This window comes from Coregonus lavaretus, assembly GCF_964263955.1.
Source record: "Coregonus lavaretus genome assembly, chromosome: 10".
Classification (NCBI taxonomy): domain Eukaryota; kingdom Metazoa; phylum Chordata; class Actinopteri; order Salmoniformes; family Salmonidae; genus Coregonus; species Coregonus lavaretus.
In genome coordinates, this window is record NC_139997.1 from 3160088 (window position 1) to 3175448 (window position 15361).

At 50.3% G+C, this 15361-nt stretch overlaps 1 protein-coding gene across 1 annotated transcript in view; it reads right to left on the bottom strand.

The window, feature by feature from the left end:
* Positions 1 to 204: 204 nt before the first annotated feature.
* mbd2 (methyl-CpG binding domain protein 2) overlaps positions 205 to 15361 on the bottom strand; it is a 57822-nt gene continuing 42665 nt past the window's right edge. Inside the window, exons 4-5 of the mRNA XM_084169925.1 lie at positions 4894 to 4984; positions 205 to 387 (exon numbers count right to left, since the gene is read on the bottom strand). Coding sequence (XP_084026051.1) covers positions 206 to 387; positions 4894 to 4984 — 273 coding nt within the window. The 3' untranslated portion in view covers position 205. The remainder of the gene's footprint in view (positions 388 to 4893; positions 4985 to 15361) is intronic.

Sequence of the window (15361 nt, forward strand, 5' to 3'; positions counted from 1 at the left end):
CAATACCACAGCAGCTCAATACCACAGCAGCTCAATACCACAGCAGCTCAATACCACAGCAGCTCAATACCCCAGCTCAGAGGAGAGACGTGCACAGTGCATGGTTGTTATGTATGCACACATGGTAAGAGGCATTTAAAAAAAAAACGTTCCACAGTTCACTGACAACCCCGAACACCCCACCCCACCCCACCCCACCAGGTTCTTACTGGATGTCCTGGTCGGTGACGATGAAGGCCTTACAGAGGGGCTGTGACGTGTTCAGCCAGACAGCCGGGTTCTTCTCTGCAGCCGAGGTCGTCTGTCCCGTGATGGGGGAGGAGCTCATGTGGAGGGCGCTGGCAATGGCCGCGAGGAGAGTCTCGTCTGACGTGTCTGGACCCACACCTGGTACGGGACAACACGACGGCAGGAACACGGTCAGGAATATAACACTAGTCAGAGCCACCGACCTCGACAGACACTCACATACCTCATTGTTTACTTACATGACTTACTTTTAATTACATTTCCGTATTACTCTTTCTTCTATAGCTGCTGCATTGTCTAGAGGTCAACCTGTCTAAAGGTCAACCTGTCTAAAGGTCAACCTGTCTAGAGGTCAACCTGTCTAGAGGTCAACCTGTCTAAAGGTCAACCTGTCTAGAGGTCAACCTGTCTAGAGGTCAACCTGTTAAGAGGTCAACTTGTCTAGAGGTCAACCTGTCGAGAGGTCAACCTGTTAAGAGGTCAACTTGTCTAAAGGTCAACCTGTCGAGAGATTAATCTGTCGAGAGGTGAACCTGTCAGAGGTGAACCTGCAAGTAAGCATTTCATTGGACGGCCGAGAGGTCAACCTGCAAGTAAGCATTTCATTGGACTGCCGAGAGGTCAACCTGCAAGTAAGCATTTCATTGGACTGCCGAGAGGGGAAAATGCAAGTAAGCTTTTTTTGGGACTGTGTTCTCCATGTATATCATGTTATTGGACTGTGTTCTCCATGTATATCATGTTATTGGACTGTGTTCTCCATGTATATCATGTTATTGGACTGTGTTCTCCATGTATATCATGTTATTGGACTGTGTTCTCCATGTATATCATGTTATTGGACTGTGTTCTCCATGTATATCATGTCATTGGACTGTGTTCTCCATGTATATCATGTTATTGGACTGTGTTCTCCATGTATATCATGTTATTGGACTGTGTTCTCCATGTATATCATGTCATTGGACTGTGTTCTCCATGTATATCATGTTATTGGACTGTGTTCTCCATGTATATCATGTTATTGGACTGTGTTCTCCATGTATATCATGTTATTGGACTGTGTTCTCCATGTATATCATGTCATTGGACTGTGTTCTCCATGTATATCATGTCATTGGACTGTGTTCTCCATGTATATCATGTTATTGGACTGTGTTCTCCATGTATATCATGTTATTGGACTGTGTTCTCCATGTATATCATGTCATTGGACTGTGTACTCCATGTATATCATGTTATTGGACTGTGTTCTCCATGTATATCATGTCATTGGACTGTGTTCTCCATGTATATCATGTCATTGGACTGTGTTCTCCATGTATATCATGTCATTGGACTGTGTTCTCCATGTATATCATGTCATTGGACTGTGTACTCCATGTATATCATGTTATTGGACTGTGTTCTCCATGTATATCATGTCATTGGACTGTGTTCTCCATGTATATCATGTCATTGGACTGTGTTCTCCATGTATATCATGTTATTGGACTGTGTTCTCCATGTACAGTGGGGAAAAAAAGTATTTAGTCAGCCACCAATTGTGCAAGTTCTCCCACTTAAAAAGATGCGAGAGGCCTGTAATTTTCATCATAGGTACACGTCAACTATGACTGACAAAATTAGAAAAAAAAATCCAGAAAATCACATTGTAGGATTTTTAATGAATTTATTTGCAAATTATGGTGGAAAATAAGTATTTGGTCACCTACAAATAAGCAAGATTTCTGGCTCTCACAGACCTGTAACTTGTTCTTTAAGAGGCTCCTCTGTCCTCCACTCGTTACCTGTATTAATGGCACCTGTTTGAACTTGTTATCAGTATAAAAGACACCTGTCCACAACCTCAAACAGTCACACTCCAAACTCCACTATGGCCAAGACCAAAGAGCTGTCAAAGGACACCAGAAACAAAATTGTAGACCTGCACCAGGCTGGGAAGACTGAATCTGCAATAGGTAAGCAGCTTGGTTTGAAGAAATCAACTGTGGGAGCAATTATTAGGAAATGGAAGACATACAAGACCACTGATAATCTCCCTCAATCTGGGGCTCCACGCAAGATCTCACCCCGTGGGGTCAAAATGATCACAAGAACGGTGAGCAAAAATCCCAGAACCACACGAGGGGACCTAGTGGATGACCTGCAGAGAGCTGGGACCAAAGTAACAAAGCCTACCATCAGTAACACACTACGCCGCCAGGGACTCAAATCCTGAAGTGCCAGACGTGTCTCCCTGCTTAAGCCAGTACATGTCCAGGCCCGTCTGAAGTTTGCTAGAGTGCATTTGGATGATCCAAAAGAGGATTGGGAGAATGTCATATGGTCAGATGAAACCAAAATATAACTTTTTGGTAAAAACTCAACTCGTCGTGTTTGGAGGACAAAGAATGCTGAGTTGCATCCAAAGAACACCATACCTACTGTGAAGCATGGGGGTGGAAACATCATGCTTTGGGGCTGTTTTTCTGCAAAGGGACCAGGACGACTGATCCGTGTAAAGGAAAGAATTAATGGGGCCATGTATTGTGAGATTTTGAGTGAAAACCTCCTTCCATCAGCAAGGGCATTGAAGATGTAACGTGGCTGGGTCTTTCAGCATGACAATGATCCCAAACACACAGCCCGGGCAAAGAAGGAGGGGCTTCGTAAGAAGCATTTCAAGGTCCTGGAGTGGCCTAGCCAGTCTCCAGATCTCAACCCCATAGAACATCTTTGGAGGGAGTTGAAAGTCTGTGTTGCCCAGCGACAGCCCCAAAACATCACTGCTCTAGAGGAGATCTGCATGGAGGAAAGGGCCAATATACCAGCAACAGTGTGTGAAAACCTTGTGAAGACTTACAGAAAACGTTTGACCTGTGTCATTGCCAACAAAGGGTATATAACAAAGTATTGAGAAACTTTTGTTATTGACCAAATACTTATTTTCCACCATAATTTGCAAATAAATTCATAAAAAATCCTACAATGTGATTTTCTGGAATTTTTTTTCTCATTTTGTCTGTCATAGTTGACGTGTACCTATGATGAAAATTACAGGCCTCTCTCATCTTTTTAAGTGGGAGAACTTGCACAATTGGTGGCTGACTAAATACTTTTTTTCCCCACTGTATATCATGTCATTGGACTGTGTTCTCCATGTATATCATGTCATTGGACTGTGTTCTCCATGTATATCATGTCATTGGACTGTGTTCTCCATGTATATCATGTCATTGGACTGTGTTCTCCATGTATATCATGTTATTGGACTGTGTACTCCATGTATATCATGTTATTGGACTGTGTTCTCCATGTATATCATGTTATTGGACTGTGTTCTCCATGTATATCATGTTATTGGACTGTGTTCTCCATGTATATCATGTTATTGGACTGTGTTCTCCATGTATATCATGTTATTGGACTGTGTTCTCCATGTATATCATGTTATTGGACTGTGTTCTCCATGTATATCATGTTATTGGACTGTGTTCTCCATGTATATCATGTCATTGGACTGTGTACTCCATGTATATCATGTTATTGGACTGTGTTCTCCATGTATATCATGTCATTGGACTGTGTTCTCCATGTATATCATGTCATTGGACTGTGTTCTCCATGTATATCATGTCATTGGACTGTGTTCTCCATGTATATCATGTTATTGGACTGTGTTCTCCATGTATATCATGTCATTGGACTGTGTTCTCCATGTATATCATGTTATTGGACTGTGTTCTCCATGTATATCATGTCATTGGACTGTGTTCTCCATGTATATCATGTTATTGGACTGTGTTCTCCATGTATATCATGTTATTGGACTGTGTTCTCCATGTATATCATGTCATTGGACTGTGTTCTCCATGTATATCATGTTATTGGACTGTGTTCTCCATGTATATCATGTCATTGGACTGTGTTCTCCATGTATATCATGTTATTGGACTGTGTTCTCCATGTATATCATGTCATTGGACTGTGTTCTCCATGTATATCATGTTATTGGACTGTGTTCTCCATGTATATCATGTCATTGGACTGTGTTCTCCATGTATATCATGTCATTGGACTGTGTTCTCCATGTATATCATGTTATTGGACTGTGTTCTCCATGTATATCATGTTATTGGACTGTGTTCTCCATGTATATCATGTTATTGGACTGTGTTCTCCATGTATATCATGTTATTGGACTGTGTTCTCCATGTATATCATGTTATTGGACTGTGTTCTCCATGTATATCATGTTATTGGACTGTGTTCTCCATGTATATCATGTTATTGGACTGTGTTCTCCATGTATATCATGTTATTGGACTGTGTTCTCCATGTATATCATGTTATTGGACTGTGTTCTCCATGTATATCATATTATTGGACTGTGTTCTCCATGTATATCATGTCATTGGACTGTGTTCTCCATGTATAATGAATAAACAAACTTGAACCTATACGTATTCTATCTCACAGTCCAGTGTATTTGATTCATAGTAGATATGTGTATATATTGAACTAATAATGGATAAATACAATTCTAACCATTATAATTGTATGATAATATGGTTTATGTACAACTATAACATGATTGATAGCCTATTATTAACATCAGGTGAATTGAACTAAACAGAGAGCCTTGCAGGCTTGTGCTCTTACTTGTTAAACCTTTGGGAAGCTCCATGGTCCTGAGGACCTCTTCTGTGATGGCTGACACCCTCAGGCCCTTCAACCGCTTCTCCCAGAACAGCTGCAAACACAACAGAGGGGTGATGAGAAGAGGAGAGGAGGAGAGAGATGGAACAGTGGGGGAGAGGAGGAGAGAGATGGAACAGTGGGGGAGAGGAGGAGAGAGATGGAACAGTGGGGGAGAGGAGGAGAGAGATGGAACAGTGGGGGAGAGGAGGAGAGAGATGGAACAGTGGGGGAGAGGAGGAGAGAGATGGAACAGTGGGGGAGAGGAGGAGAGAGATGGAACAGTGGGGGAGAGGAGGAGAGAGATGGAACAGTGGGGGAGAGGAGGAGAGAGATGGAACAGTGGGGGAGAGGAGGAGAGAGATGGAACAGTGGGGAAGAGGAGGAGAGAGATGGAACAGTGGGGGAGAGAGATGGAACAGTGGGGGAGAGAGATGGAACAGTGGGGGAGAGAGATGGAACAGTGGGGGGAGAGGAGGAGAGAGATGGAACAGTGGGGGAGAGAGATGGAACAGTGGGGGAGAGAGATGGAACAGTGGGGGAGAGAGATGGAACAGTGGGGGGAGAGGAGGAGAGAGATGGAACAGTGGGGGAGAGGAGGAGAGAGATGGAACAGTGGGGAAGAGGAGGAGAGAGATGGAACAGTGGGGGAGAGGAGGAGAGAGATGGAACAGTGGGGAAGAGGAGGAGAGAGATGGAACAGTGGGGGAGAGGAGGAGAGAGATGGAACAGTGGGGAAGAGGAGGAGAGAGATGGAACAGTGGGGAAGAGGAGGAGAGAGATGGAACAGTGGGGGAGAGGAGGAGAGAGATGGAACAGTGGGGAAGAGGAGGAGAGAGATGGAACAGTGGGGGAGAGGAGGAGAGAGATGGAACAGTGGGGAAGAGGAGGAGAGAGATGGAACAGTGGGGGAGAGGAGGAGAGAGATGGAACAGTGGGGAAGGCAGGTAGCTTAGTGGTTAACAGCGTTGTGCCAGTAACCGAAAGGTCGCTGGTTCTAATCCCCGAGCCGACTAGGTGAAAAATCTGTCGATGTGCCCTTGAGCAAGGCACTTAACCCTTATTGCTCAAGTAAGTCGCTCTGGATAAGAGCGTCTGCTAAATGACAAAAAAAAAAAGAGAGATGGAACAGTGTGATGGAACCATGAGGTCCCAGGACACCCCAGAAAACAAGACCTGGTATTTATCAAACTGGAGAGTTATAAAGCTATTAGGCTCCTAGATGTATAAATCCTGCAGCCGCAACAGAAACAACACAGAGAATAAACAGCTGTGCTTAGTGCCAACCAAGGCCTTCAAACCAGACGAGCCGACAGGCTGACTGAGAGAGAGACACATAACAGCCATGCTATCCTTCCCTAACACAGAGGCAGGGGGTGGCTCGTCTATATAGGGATGTGATGGCAGCAGATCAACCAACCATCGCCCGTCTCCCTTTGCTTAGTCCTAAACTAATCCTCTCTCCAGTTAGAGAAGCACTGCAGCGTCTTCAATACAAGGCCATTCCGCTTTTGTCCACTTCTTGAAAACATTTAGGAGGCAATTCACTTCTGCTCCAACCAAGTTACTCTGCTGGCTAGTAGCCAGATCAGAAATAGGCCTATGGAGAGAGACCTCGCTATCTCTGCAGTGGCAGAACATTATCCTCAATATAATTCATCAATTTAGTGAATCCCATTGGTGTTTAATATGAGGGTTTCGCAAGTCTAGCTAAAATACATGCTGCCGGTGAATATCATCCTTACCCTCAAGGCCTTCCAGTTTGAAAGCTGCGGAGACTCAAAGGGCATCTAGTATTTTACATCACTTAACAGCAAGGTTACGTGTATGTGATGTGTATACCAGTAACAGCAGCAGGATATATTCTCTCTCTCAACGTTAGCTGCTTGATAACAAGGTCGGTGATCAATAGTTCATGTCCTATTCCAGAGAGCTGTCTAAAGGTTTAAACATGCTACAATCAAATAGGTTATTCATGTTGCCTTTGCCTTCTCACACACTGACAAAGTTCCATGTCAGTTTGGTCCTTAATAGAAGCTAAACATGAAGCATGAGAAGCAGTGGTACTCTGAAGCATTAGGATTTGTTATAACATTAACGCAGGTAAACACACACACACCCTCACACTTTCTTTGAGTCCTCATCTATGGATCAGTGTCTCCATCTGGCCTGTTCCCCTCTAGCCTCCTCTTCCCTGACCAACAGAACGTCTCTTTATTACCTATGATAATGTCTTCACACCTAATTGGCTGTTGCCAGGGTGACAGCCACCCCCATTTCCCTAGGGTAATTTCCTGAGAGGTTAAAGGCAGGGGTAGAGGAGGGGGGTGGGGGAGGAGGGAGAGAGGGGGGAGGTCTTCAGGGAAGGAGGGAGCAGAGAGGGAGAGAGGGGGAGGAAGTCAGGGAAGAAGGGAGCAGAGGGAGAGAGGGGGAGGAAGTCAGGGAAGGAGGGAGCAGAGGGAGAGAGGGGGAGGAAGTCAGGGAAGGAGGGAGCAGAGGGAGAGAGGGGGAGGAAGTCAGGGAAGGAGGGAGCAGAGGGAGAGAGGGGGGAGGTCTTCAGGGAAGGAGGGAGCAGAGGGAGAGAGGGGGAGGAAGTCAGGGAAGGAGGGAGCAGAGGGAGAGAGGGGGAGGAAGTCAGGGAAGGAGGGAGCAGAGGGAGAGAGGGGGAGGAAGTCAGGGAAGGAGGGAGCAGAGGGAGAGAGGGGGAGGTCTTCAGGGAAGGAGGGAGCAGAGGGAGAGAGGGGGAGGAAGTCAGGGAAGGAGGGAGCAGAGGGAGAGAGGGGGAGGAAGTCAGGGAAGGAGGGAGCAGAGGGAGAGAGGGGGAGGAAGTCAGGGAAGGAGGGAGCAGAGGGAGAGAGGGGGAGGAAGTCAGGGAAGGAGGGAGCAGAGGGAGAAAGGGGGGAGGAAGTCAGGGAAGGAGGGAGCAGAGATGGAGAGAGGGGGAGGAAGTCAGGGAAGGAGGGAGCAGAGGGAGAGAGGGGGAGGAAGTCAGGGAAGGAGGGAGCAGAGGGAGAGAGGGGGAGGAAGTCAGGGAAGCCATCGGTGGGAAATAATCAGCCAAGCAGCTGATCTCATTTCCAAATCCTAATGAAACTTCACCACCCCTCCTCTCGGACTCACATGCATAAGTGTGTGTGATCATCCTGACACTCCATTTTCTTCACAGCCTCATTAGGCAGCACATCTTAAAGTCACACAATCAAGCCAGCCAGCCTCAGCCTCACACAGACAGCCTAACAGTGGCTGAATGTCCCTCAATGTCATGGGAACACAGATACAGCAGCTAGCAGAATAACATCACCTGCACTCTGAGTCTACTGTCTAGTAGGATAACATCACCTGCACTCTGAGAGTATACAGTTTACTGTCTAGTAGGATAACATCACCTGCACTCTAAGAGTATACTATCTAGTGTCTAGTAGGATAACATCACCTGCACTCTGAGAGTATACAGTTTACTGTCTAGTAGGATAACATCACCTGCACTCTGAGTCTACTGTCTAGTAGGATAACATCACCTGCACTCTGAGTCTACTGTCTAGTAGGATAACATCACCTGCACTCTGAGAGTCTACTGTCTAGTAGGATAACATCACCTGCACTCAGAGTCTACTGTCTACTGTCTAGTAGGATAACATCACCTGCACTCTAAGAGTATACTATCTAGTGTCTAGTAGGATAACATCACCTGCACTCTGAGAGTATACAGTCTACTGTCTAGTAGGATAACATCACCTGCACTCTGAGAGTATACAGTCTACTGTCTAGTAGGATAACATCACCTGCACTCTGAGAGTATACAGTCTACTGTCTAGTAGGATAACATCACCTGCACTCTGAGAGTCTACTGTCTAGTAGGATAACATCACCTGCACTCTGAGAGTATACAGTCTACTGTCTAGTAGGATAACATCACCTGCACTCTGAGAGTATACAGTCTACTGTCTAGTAGGATAACATCACCTGCACTCTGAGAGTATACAGTCTACTGTCTAGTAGGATAACATCACCTGCACTCTGAGAGTCTACTGTCTAGTAGGATAACATCACCTGCACTCTGAGAGTATACAGTCTACTGTCTAGTAGGATAACATCACCTGCACTCTGAGAGTATACAGTCTACTGTCTAGTAGGATAACATCACCTGCACTCTGAGAGTCTACTGTCTAGTAGGATAACATCACCTGCACTCTGAGAGTATACAGTCTACTGTCTAGTAGGATAACATCACCTGCACTCTGAGAGTATACAGTCTACTGTCTAGTAGGATAACATCACCTGCACTCTGAGAGTCTACTGTCTAGTAGGATAACATCACCTGCACTCTGAGAGTATACAGTCTACTGTCTAGTAGGATAACATCACCTGCACTCTGAGAGTATACAGTCTACTGTCTAGTAGGATAACATCACCTGCACTCTGAGAGTATACAGTCTACTGTCTAGTAGGATAACATCACCTGCACTCTGAGAGTCTACGGTCTAGTAGGATAACATCACCTGCACTCTGAGAGTATACAGTCTACTGTCTAGTAGGATAACATCACCTGCACTCTGAGAGTATACAGTCTACTGTCTAGTAGGATAACATCACCTGCACTCTGAGAGTCTACTGTCTAGTAGGATAACATCACCTGCACTCTAAGAGTATACTATCTAGTGTCTAGTAGGATAACATCACCTGCACTCTAAGAGTATACTATCTAGTGTCTAGTACACGATCTGACAGACAGACACAGCAGCTATCCTAAATGTCCCTTACTGTCCTCCGATAACAGAGAGAGCCGGTAGAGGATGGGATGGGACCACCTTGACTCTGAGGTCTGCTGTTGTCAGTGAAACAGCATGCCACTCTGGATAAAGTCTCAAGTGTTGTTATGATAAGGGAACCGAAAGGTAACGCAGTCCAACTAACTGTTGAGACATGGAGCCTGGTCTTACAACCTTCCTATTGGGCTGCTGATTCAAGTCATTCAGGCACTGCATTATGGGCAGTGGGTACTACTGCAGAGAGTGCTGAGTGGCACTGTGCTCAAGTCCCAATGTGTATGTACGTGTGTCAGTGTGGGTCAAGTCAGCGTGTGTGTGGGCGCGTAGGGGGGCTGGTGTCATCTCCCCAGTAAGAGGAGAGGGGGGCTGGTGTCATCTCCCCAGTAAGAGGAGATGGGGGCTGGTGTCATCTCCCCAGTAAGAGGAGAGGGGGGCTGGTGTCATCTCCCCAGTAAGAGGAGATGGGGGCTGGTGTCATCTCCCCAGTAAGAGGAGATGGGGGCTGAAGTCATCTCCCCAGTAAGAGGAGATGGGGGCTGGTGTCATCTCCCCAGTAAGAGGAGAGGGGGGCTGGTGTCATCTCCCCAGTAAGAGGAGATGGGGGCTGGTGTCATCTCCCCAGTAAGAGGAGAGGGGGGCTGGTGTCATCTCCCCAGTAACAGGAGATGGGGGCTGGTGTCATCTCCCCAGTAAGAGGAGATGGGGGCTGGTGTCATCTCCCCAGTAAGAGGAGATGGGGGCTGGTGTCATCTCCCCAGTAAGAGGAGATGGGGGCTGGTGTCATCTCCCCAGTAAGAGGAGAGGGGGGCTGGTGTCATCTCCCCAGTAAGAGGAGAGGGGGGCTGGTGTCATCTCCCCAGTAAGAGGAGAGGGGGGCTGGTGTCATCTCCCCAGTAAGAGGAGAGGGGGGCTGGTGTCATCTCCCCAGTAAGAGGAGAGGGGGGCTGGTGTCATCTCCCCAGTAAGAGGAGATGGGGGCTGGTGTCATCTCCCCAGTAAGAGGAGAGGGGGGCTGGTGTCATCTCCCCAGTAAGAGGAGAGGGGGGCTGGTGTCATCTCCCCAGTAAGAGGAGAGGGGGGCTGGTGTCATCTCCCCAGTAAGAGGAGAGGGGGGCTGGTGTCATCTCCCCAGTAAGAGGAGAGGGGGGCTGGTGTCATCTCCCCAGTAAGAGGAGAGGGGGGCTGGTGTCATCTCCCCAGTAAGAGGAGAGGGGGGCTGGTGTCATCTCCCCAGTAAGAGGAGATGGGGGCTGGTGTCATCTCCCCAGTAAGAGGAGATGGGGGCTGGTGTCATCTCCCCAGTAAGAGGAGATGGGGGCTGGTGTCATCTCCCCAGTAAGAGGAGAGGGGGGCTGGTGTCATCTCCCCAGTAAGAGGAGATGGGGGCTGGTGTCATCTCCGAAGTAAGAGGAGATGGGGGCTGGTGTCATCTCCCCAGTAAGAGGAGAGGGGGGCTGGTGTCATCTCCCCAGTAAGAGGAGATGGGGGCTGGTGTCATCTCCCCAGTAAGAGGAGAGGGGGGCTGGTGTCATCTCCCCAGTAAGAGGAGAGGGGGGCTGGTGTCATCTCCCCAGTAAGAGGAGAGGGGGGCTGGTGTCATCTCCCCAGTAAGAGGAGATGGGGGCTGGTGTCATCTCCCCAGTAAGAGGAGAGGGGGGCTGGTGTCATCTCCCCAGTAAGAGGAGATGGGGGCTGGTGTCATCTCCCCAGTAAGAGGAGAGGGGGGCTGGTGTCATCTCCCCAGTAAGAGGAGATGGGGGCTGGTGTCATCTCCCCAGTAAGAGGAGAGGGGGGCTGGTGTCATCTCCCCAGTAAGAGGAGATGGGGGCTGGTGTCATCTCCCCAGTAAGAGGAGAGGGGGGCTGGTGTCATCTCCCCAGGAAGAGGAGAGGGGGGCTGGTGTCATCTCCCCAGTAAGAGGAGAGGGGGCCTGGTGTCATCTCCCCAGGAAGAGGAGATGGGGGCTGGTGTCATCTCCCCAGTAAGATGAGAGGGGGGCTGGTGTCATCTCCCCAGTAAGAGGAGATGGGGGCTGGTGTCATCTCCCCAGTAAGAGGAGAGGGGGGCTGGTGTCATCTCCCCAGGAAGAGGAGAGGGGGGCTGGTGTCATCTCCCCAGTAAGAGGAGAGGGGGGCTGGTGTCATCTCCCCAGTAAGAGGAGAGGGGGGCTGGTGTCATCTCCCCAGTTAGAGGAGAGGGGGGCTGGTGTCATCTCCCCAGTAAGAGGAGATGGGGGCTGGTGTCATCTCCCCAGTAAGAGGAGAGGGGGGCTGGTGTCATCTCCCCAGTAAGAGGAGAGGGGGGCTGGTGTCATCTCCCCAGTAAGAGGAGAGGGGGGCTGGTGTCATCTCCCCAGTAAGAGGAGAGGGGGGCTGGTGTCATCTCCCCAGTAAGAGGAGAGGGGGGCTGGTGTCATCTCCCCAGTAAGAGGAGATGGGGGCTGGTGTCATCTCCCCAGTAAGAGGAGATGGGGGCTGGTGTCATCTCCCCAGTAAGAGGAGAGGGGGGCTGGTGTCATCTCCCCAGTAAGAGGAGAGGGGGGCTGGTGTCATCTCCCCAGTAAGAGGAGATGGGGGCTGGTGTCATCTCCCCAGTAAGAGGAGAGGGGGGCTGGTGTCATCTCCCCAGTAAGAGGAGAGGGGGGCTGGTGTCATCTCCCCAGTAAGAGGAGATGGGGGCTGGTGTCATCTCCCCAGTAAGAGGAGAGGGGGGCTGGTGTCATCTCCCCAGTAAGAGGAGAGGGGGGCTGGTAAGAGGAGAGGGGGGCTGGTGTCATCTCCCCAGTAAGAGGAGATGGGGGCTGGTGTCATCTCCCCAGTAAGAGGAGAGGGGGGCTGGTGTCATCTCCCCAGTAAGAGGAGAGGGGGGCTGGTGTCATCTCCCCAGTAAGAGGAGAGGGGGGCTGGTGTCATCTCCCCAGTAAGAGGAGATGGGGGCTGGTGTCATCTCCCCAGTAAGAGGAGAGGGGGGCTGGTGTCATCTCACCAGTAAGAGGAGATGGGGGGCTGGTGTCATCTCCCCAGTAAGAGGAGATGGGGGCTGGTGTCATCTCCCCAGTAAGAGGAGAGGGGGGCTGGTGTCATCTCCCCAGTAAGAGGAGATGGGGGCTGGTGTCATCTCCCCAGTAAGAGGAGAGGGGGGCTGGTGTCATCTCCCCAGTAAGAGGAGAGGGGGGCTGGTGTCATCTCCCCAGTAAGAGGAGAGTGGGGCTGGTGTCATCTCCCCAGTAAGAGGAGAGGGGGGCTGGTGTCATCTCCCCAGTAAGAGGAGAGGGGGGCTGGTGTCATCTCCCCAGTAAGAGGAGAGGGGGGCTGGTGTCATCTCCCCAGTAAGAGGAGATGGGGGCTGGTGTCATCTCCCCAGTAAGAGGAGAGGGGGGCTGGTGTCATCTCCCCAGTAAGAGGAGAGGGGGGCTGGTGTCATCTCCCCAGTAAGAGGAGAGGGGGGCTGGTAAGAGGAGAGGGGGGCTGGTGTCATCTCCCCAGTAAGAGGAGAGGGGGGCTGGTGTCATCTCCCCAGTAAGAGGAGAGGGGGGCTGGTAAGAGGAGAGGGGGGCTGGTGTCATCTCCCCAGTAAGAGGAGAGGGGGGCTGGTGTCATCTCCCCAGTAAGAGGAGAGGGGGGCTGGTGTCATCTCCCCAGTAAGAGGAGATGGGGGCTGGTGTCATCTCCCCAGTAAGAGGAGAGGGGGGCTGGTGTCATCTCCCCAGTAAGAGGAGAGGGGGGCTGGTGTCATCTCCCCAGTAAGAGGAGATGGGGGCTGGTGTCATCTCCCCAGTAAGAGGAGAGGGGGGCTGGTGTCATCTCCCCAGTTAGAGGAGAGGGGGGCTGGTGTCATCTCCCCAGTAAGAGGAGATGGGGGCTGGTGTCATCTCCCCAGTAAGAGGAGATGGGGGCTGGTGTCATCTCCCCAGGAAGAGGAGAGGGGGGCTGGTGTCATCTCCCCAGTAAGAGGAGAGGGGGGCTGGTGTCATCTCCCCAGGAAGAGGAGAGGGGGGCTGGTGTCATCTCCCCAGGAAGAGGAGAGGGGGGCTGGTGTCATCTCCCCAGTAAGAGGAGAGGGGGGCTGGTGTCATCTCCCCAGTAAGAGGAGAGGGGGGCTGGTGTCATCTCCCCAGTAAGAGGAGATGGGGGCTGGTGTCATCTCCCCAGTAAGAGGAGAGGGGGGCTGGTGTCATCTCCCCAGTAAGAGGAGAGGGGGGCTGGTGTCATCTCCCCAGTAAGAGGAGAGGGGGGCTGGTGTCATCTCCCCAGTAAGAGGAGAGGGGGGCTGGTGTCATCTCCCCAGTAAGAGGAGAGGGGGGCTGGTGTCATCTCCCCAGTAAGAGGAGAGGGGGGCTGGTGTCATCTCCCCAGGAAGAGGAGAGGGGGGCTGGTGTCATCTCCCCAGTAAGAGGAGAGGGGGGCTGGTGTCATCTCCCCAGTAAGAGGAGAGGGGGGCTGGTGTCATCTCCCCAGTAAGAGGAGAGGGGGGCTGGTGTCATCTCCCCAGTAAGAGGAGAGGGGGGCTGGTGTCATCTCCCCAGTAAGAGGAGAGGGGGGCTGGTGTCATCTCCCCAGTAAGAGGAGATGGGGGCTGGTGTCATCTCCCCAGTAAGAGGAGAGGGGGGCTGGTGTCATCTCCCCAGTAAGAGGAGATGGGGGCTGGTGTCATATCCCCAGTAAGAGGAGAGGGGGGCTGGTGTCATCTCCCCAGGAAGAGGAGAGGGGGGCTGGTGTCATCTCCCCAGTAAGAGGAGAGGGGGGCTGGTGTCATTGGAAGAGGAGTTGCTGAGTAGGCAGATTGTCCCAACGACAGAGAAGCAGCCTATTAGGGGAGAGAGAGAATTCCCTGATACATTACCCCTCCTCATGTCTGTCTGTCTGTCTGTCTGTCTGTCTGTCTGTCTGTCTGTCTGTCTGTCTGTCTGTCTGTCTGGCTGGCTGGCTGGCTGGCTGCTATACACATTAATCTGGTGAGGCTTCATCATGATTACGATAATACACCCACCCACACACCCACACCCACACACACACACCCACACCCACACCCACACACCCACACACACACAGAGAAAGACACACAGAAAGACACACAGAAAGACACACAGAAAGACACACACACACACACAGTGACACACAGAAAGACACACAGACGTACACACTCTACTCAGAACATCCACCCCCACACCATGTGATTTACTGGTCTCTGTATATGCTGTACTGGTAGTCTGAGCCTCGTGGTCATGGGCTAGGCTATAACACAACGGTACTCTGGGATCAGTCGAACACTTACGTCTGTGTGTGTGTGTGTGTGTGTGTCTGTGAGGGGGTGTGTGTGTCTGTGTGTGTGTGTCTGTGTGTGTGTGTGTGTGTGTGTGTGTGTGTGTGTGTGTGTGTGTGTGTGTGTGTGTGTGTGTCTGTGTGTCTGTGTGTGTGTGTGTGTGTGTCTGTGTGTGTCTGTGTGTGTGTGTGTGTGTGTGTGTGTGTCTGTGTGTCTGTGTGTGTGTGTGTGTGTGTGTGTGTGTGTGTGTGTGTGTGTGTGTGTGTCTGTGTGTGTGTGTGTGTGTGTGTGTGTGTGTCTGTGTGTGTTTGTGGGTGGGGGATGTGTCCTCGTAAGTCTGCTATTCACTGCAGGTGCTGGAGACAACGGCTCTCAGATGTCACACAGCCTCGTTGACTCAC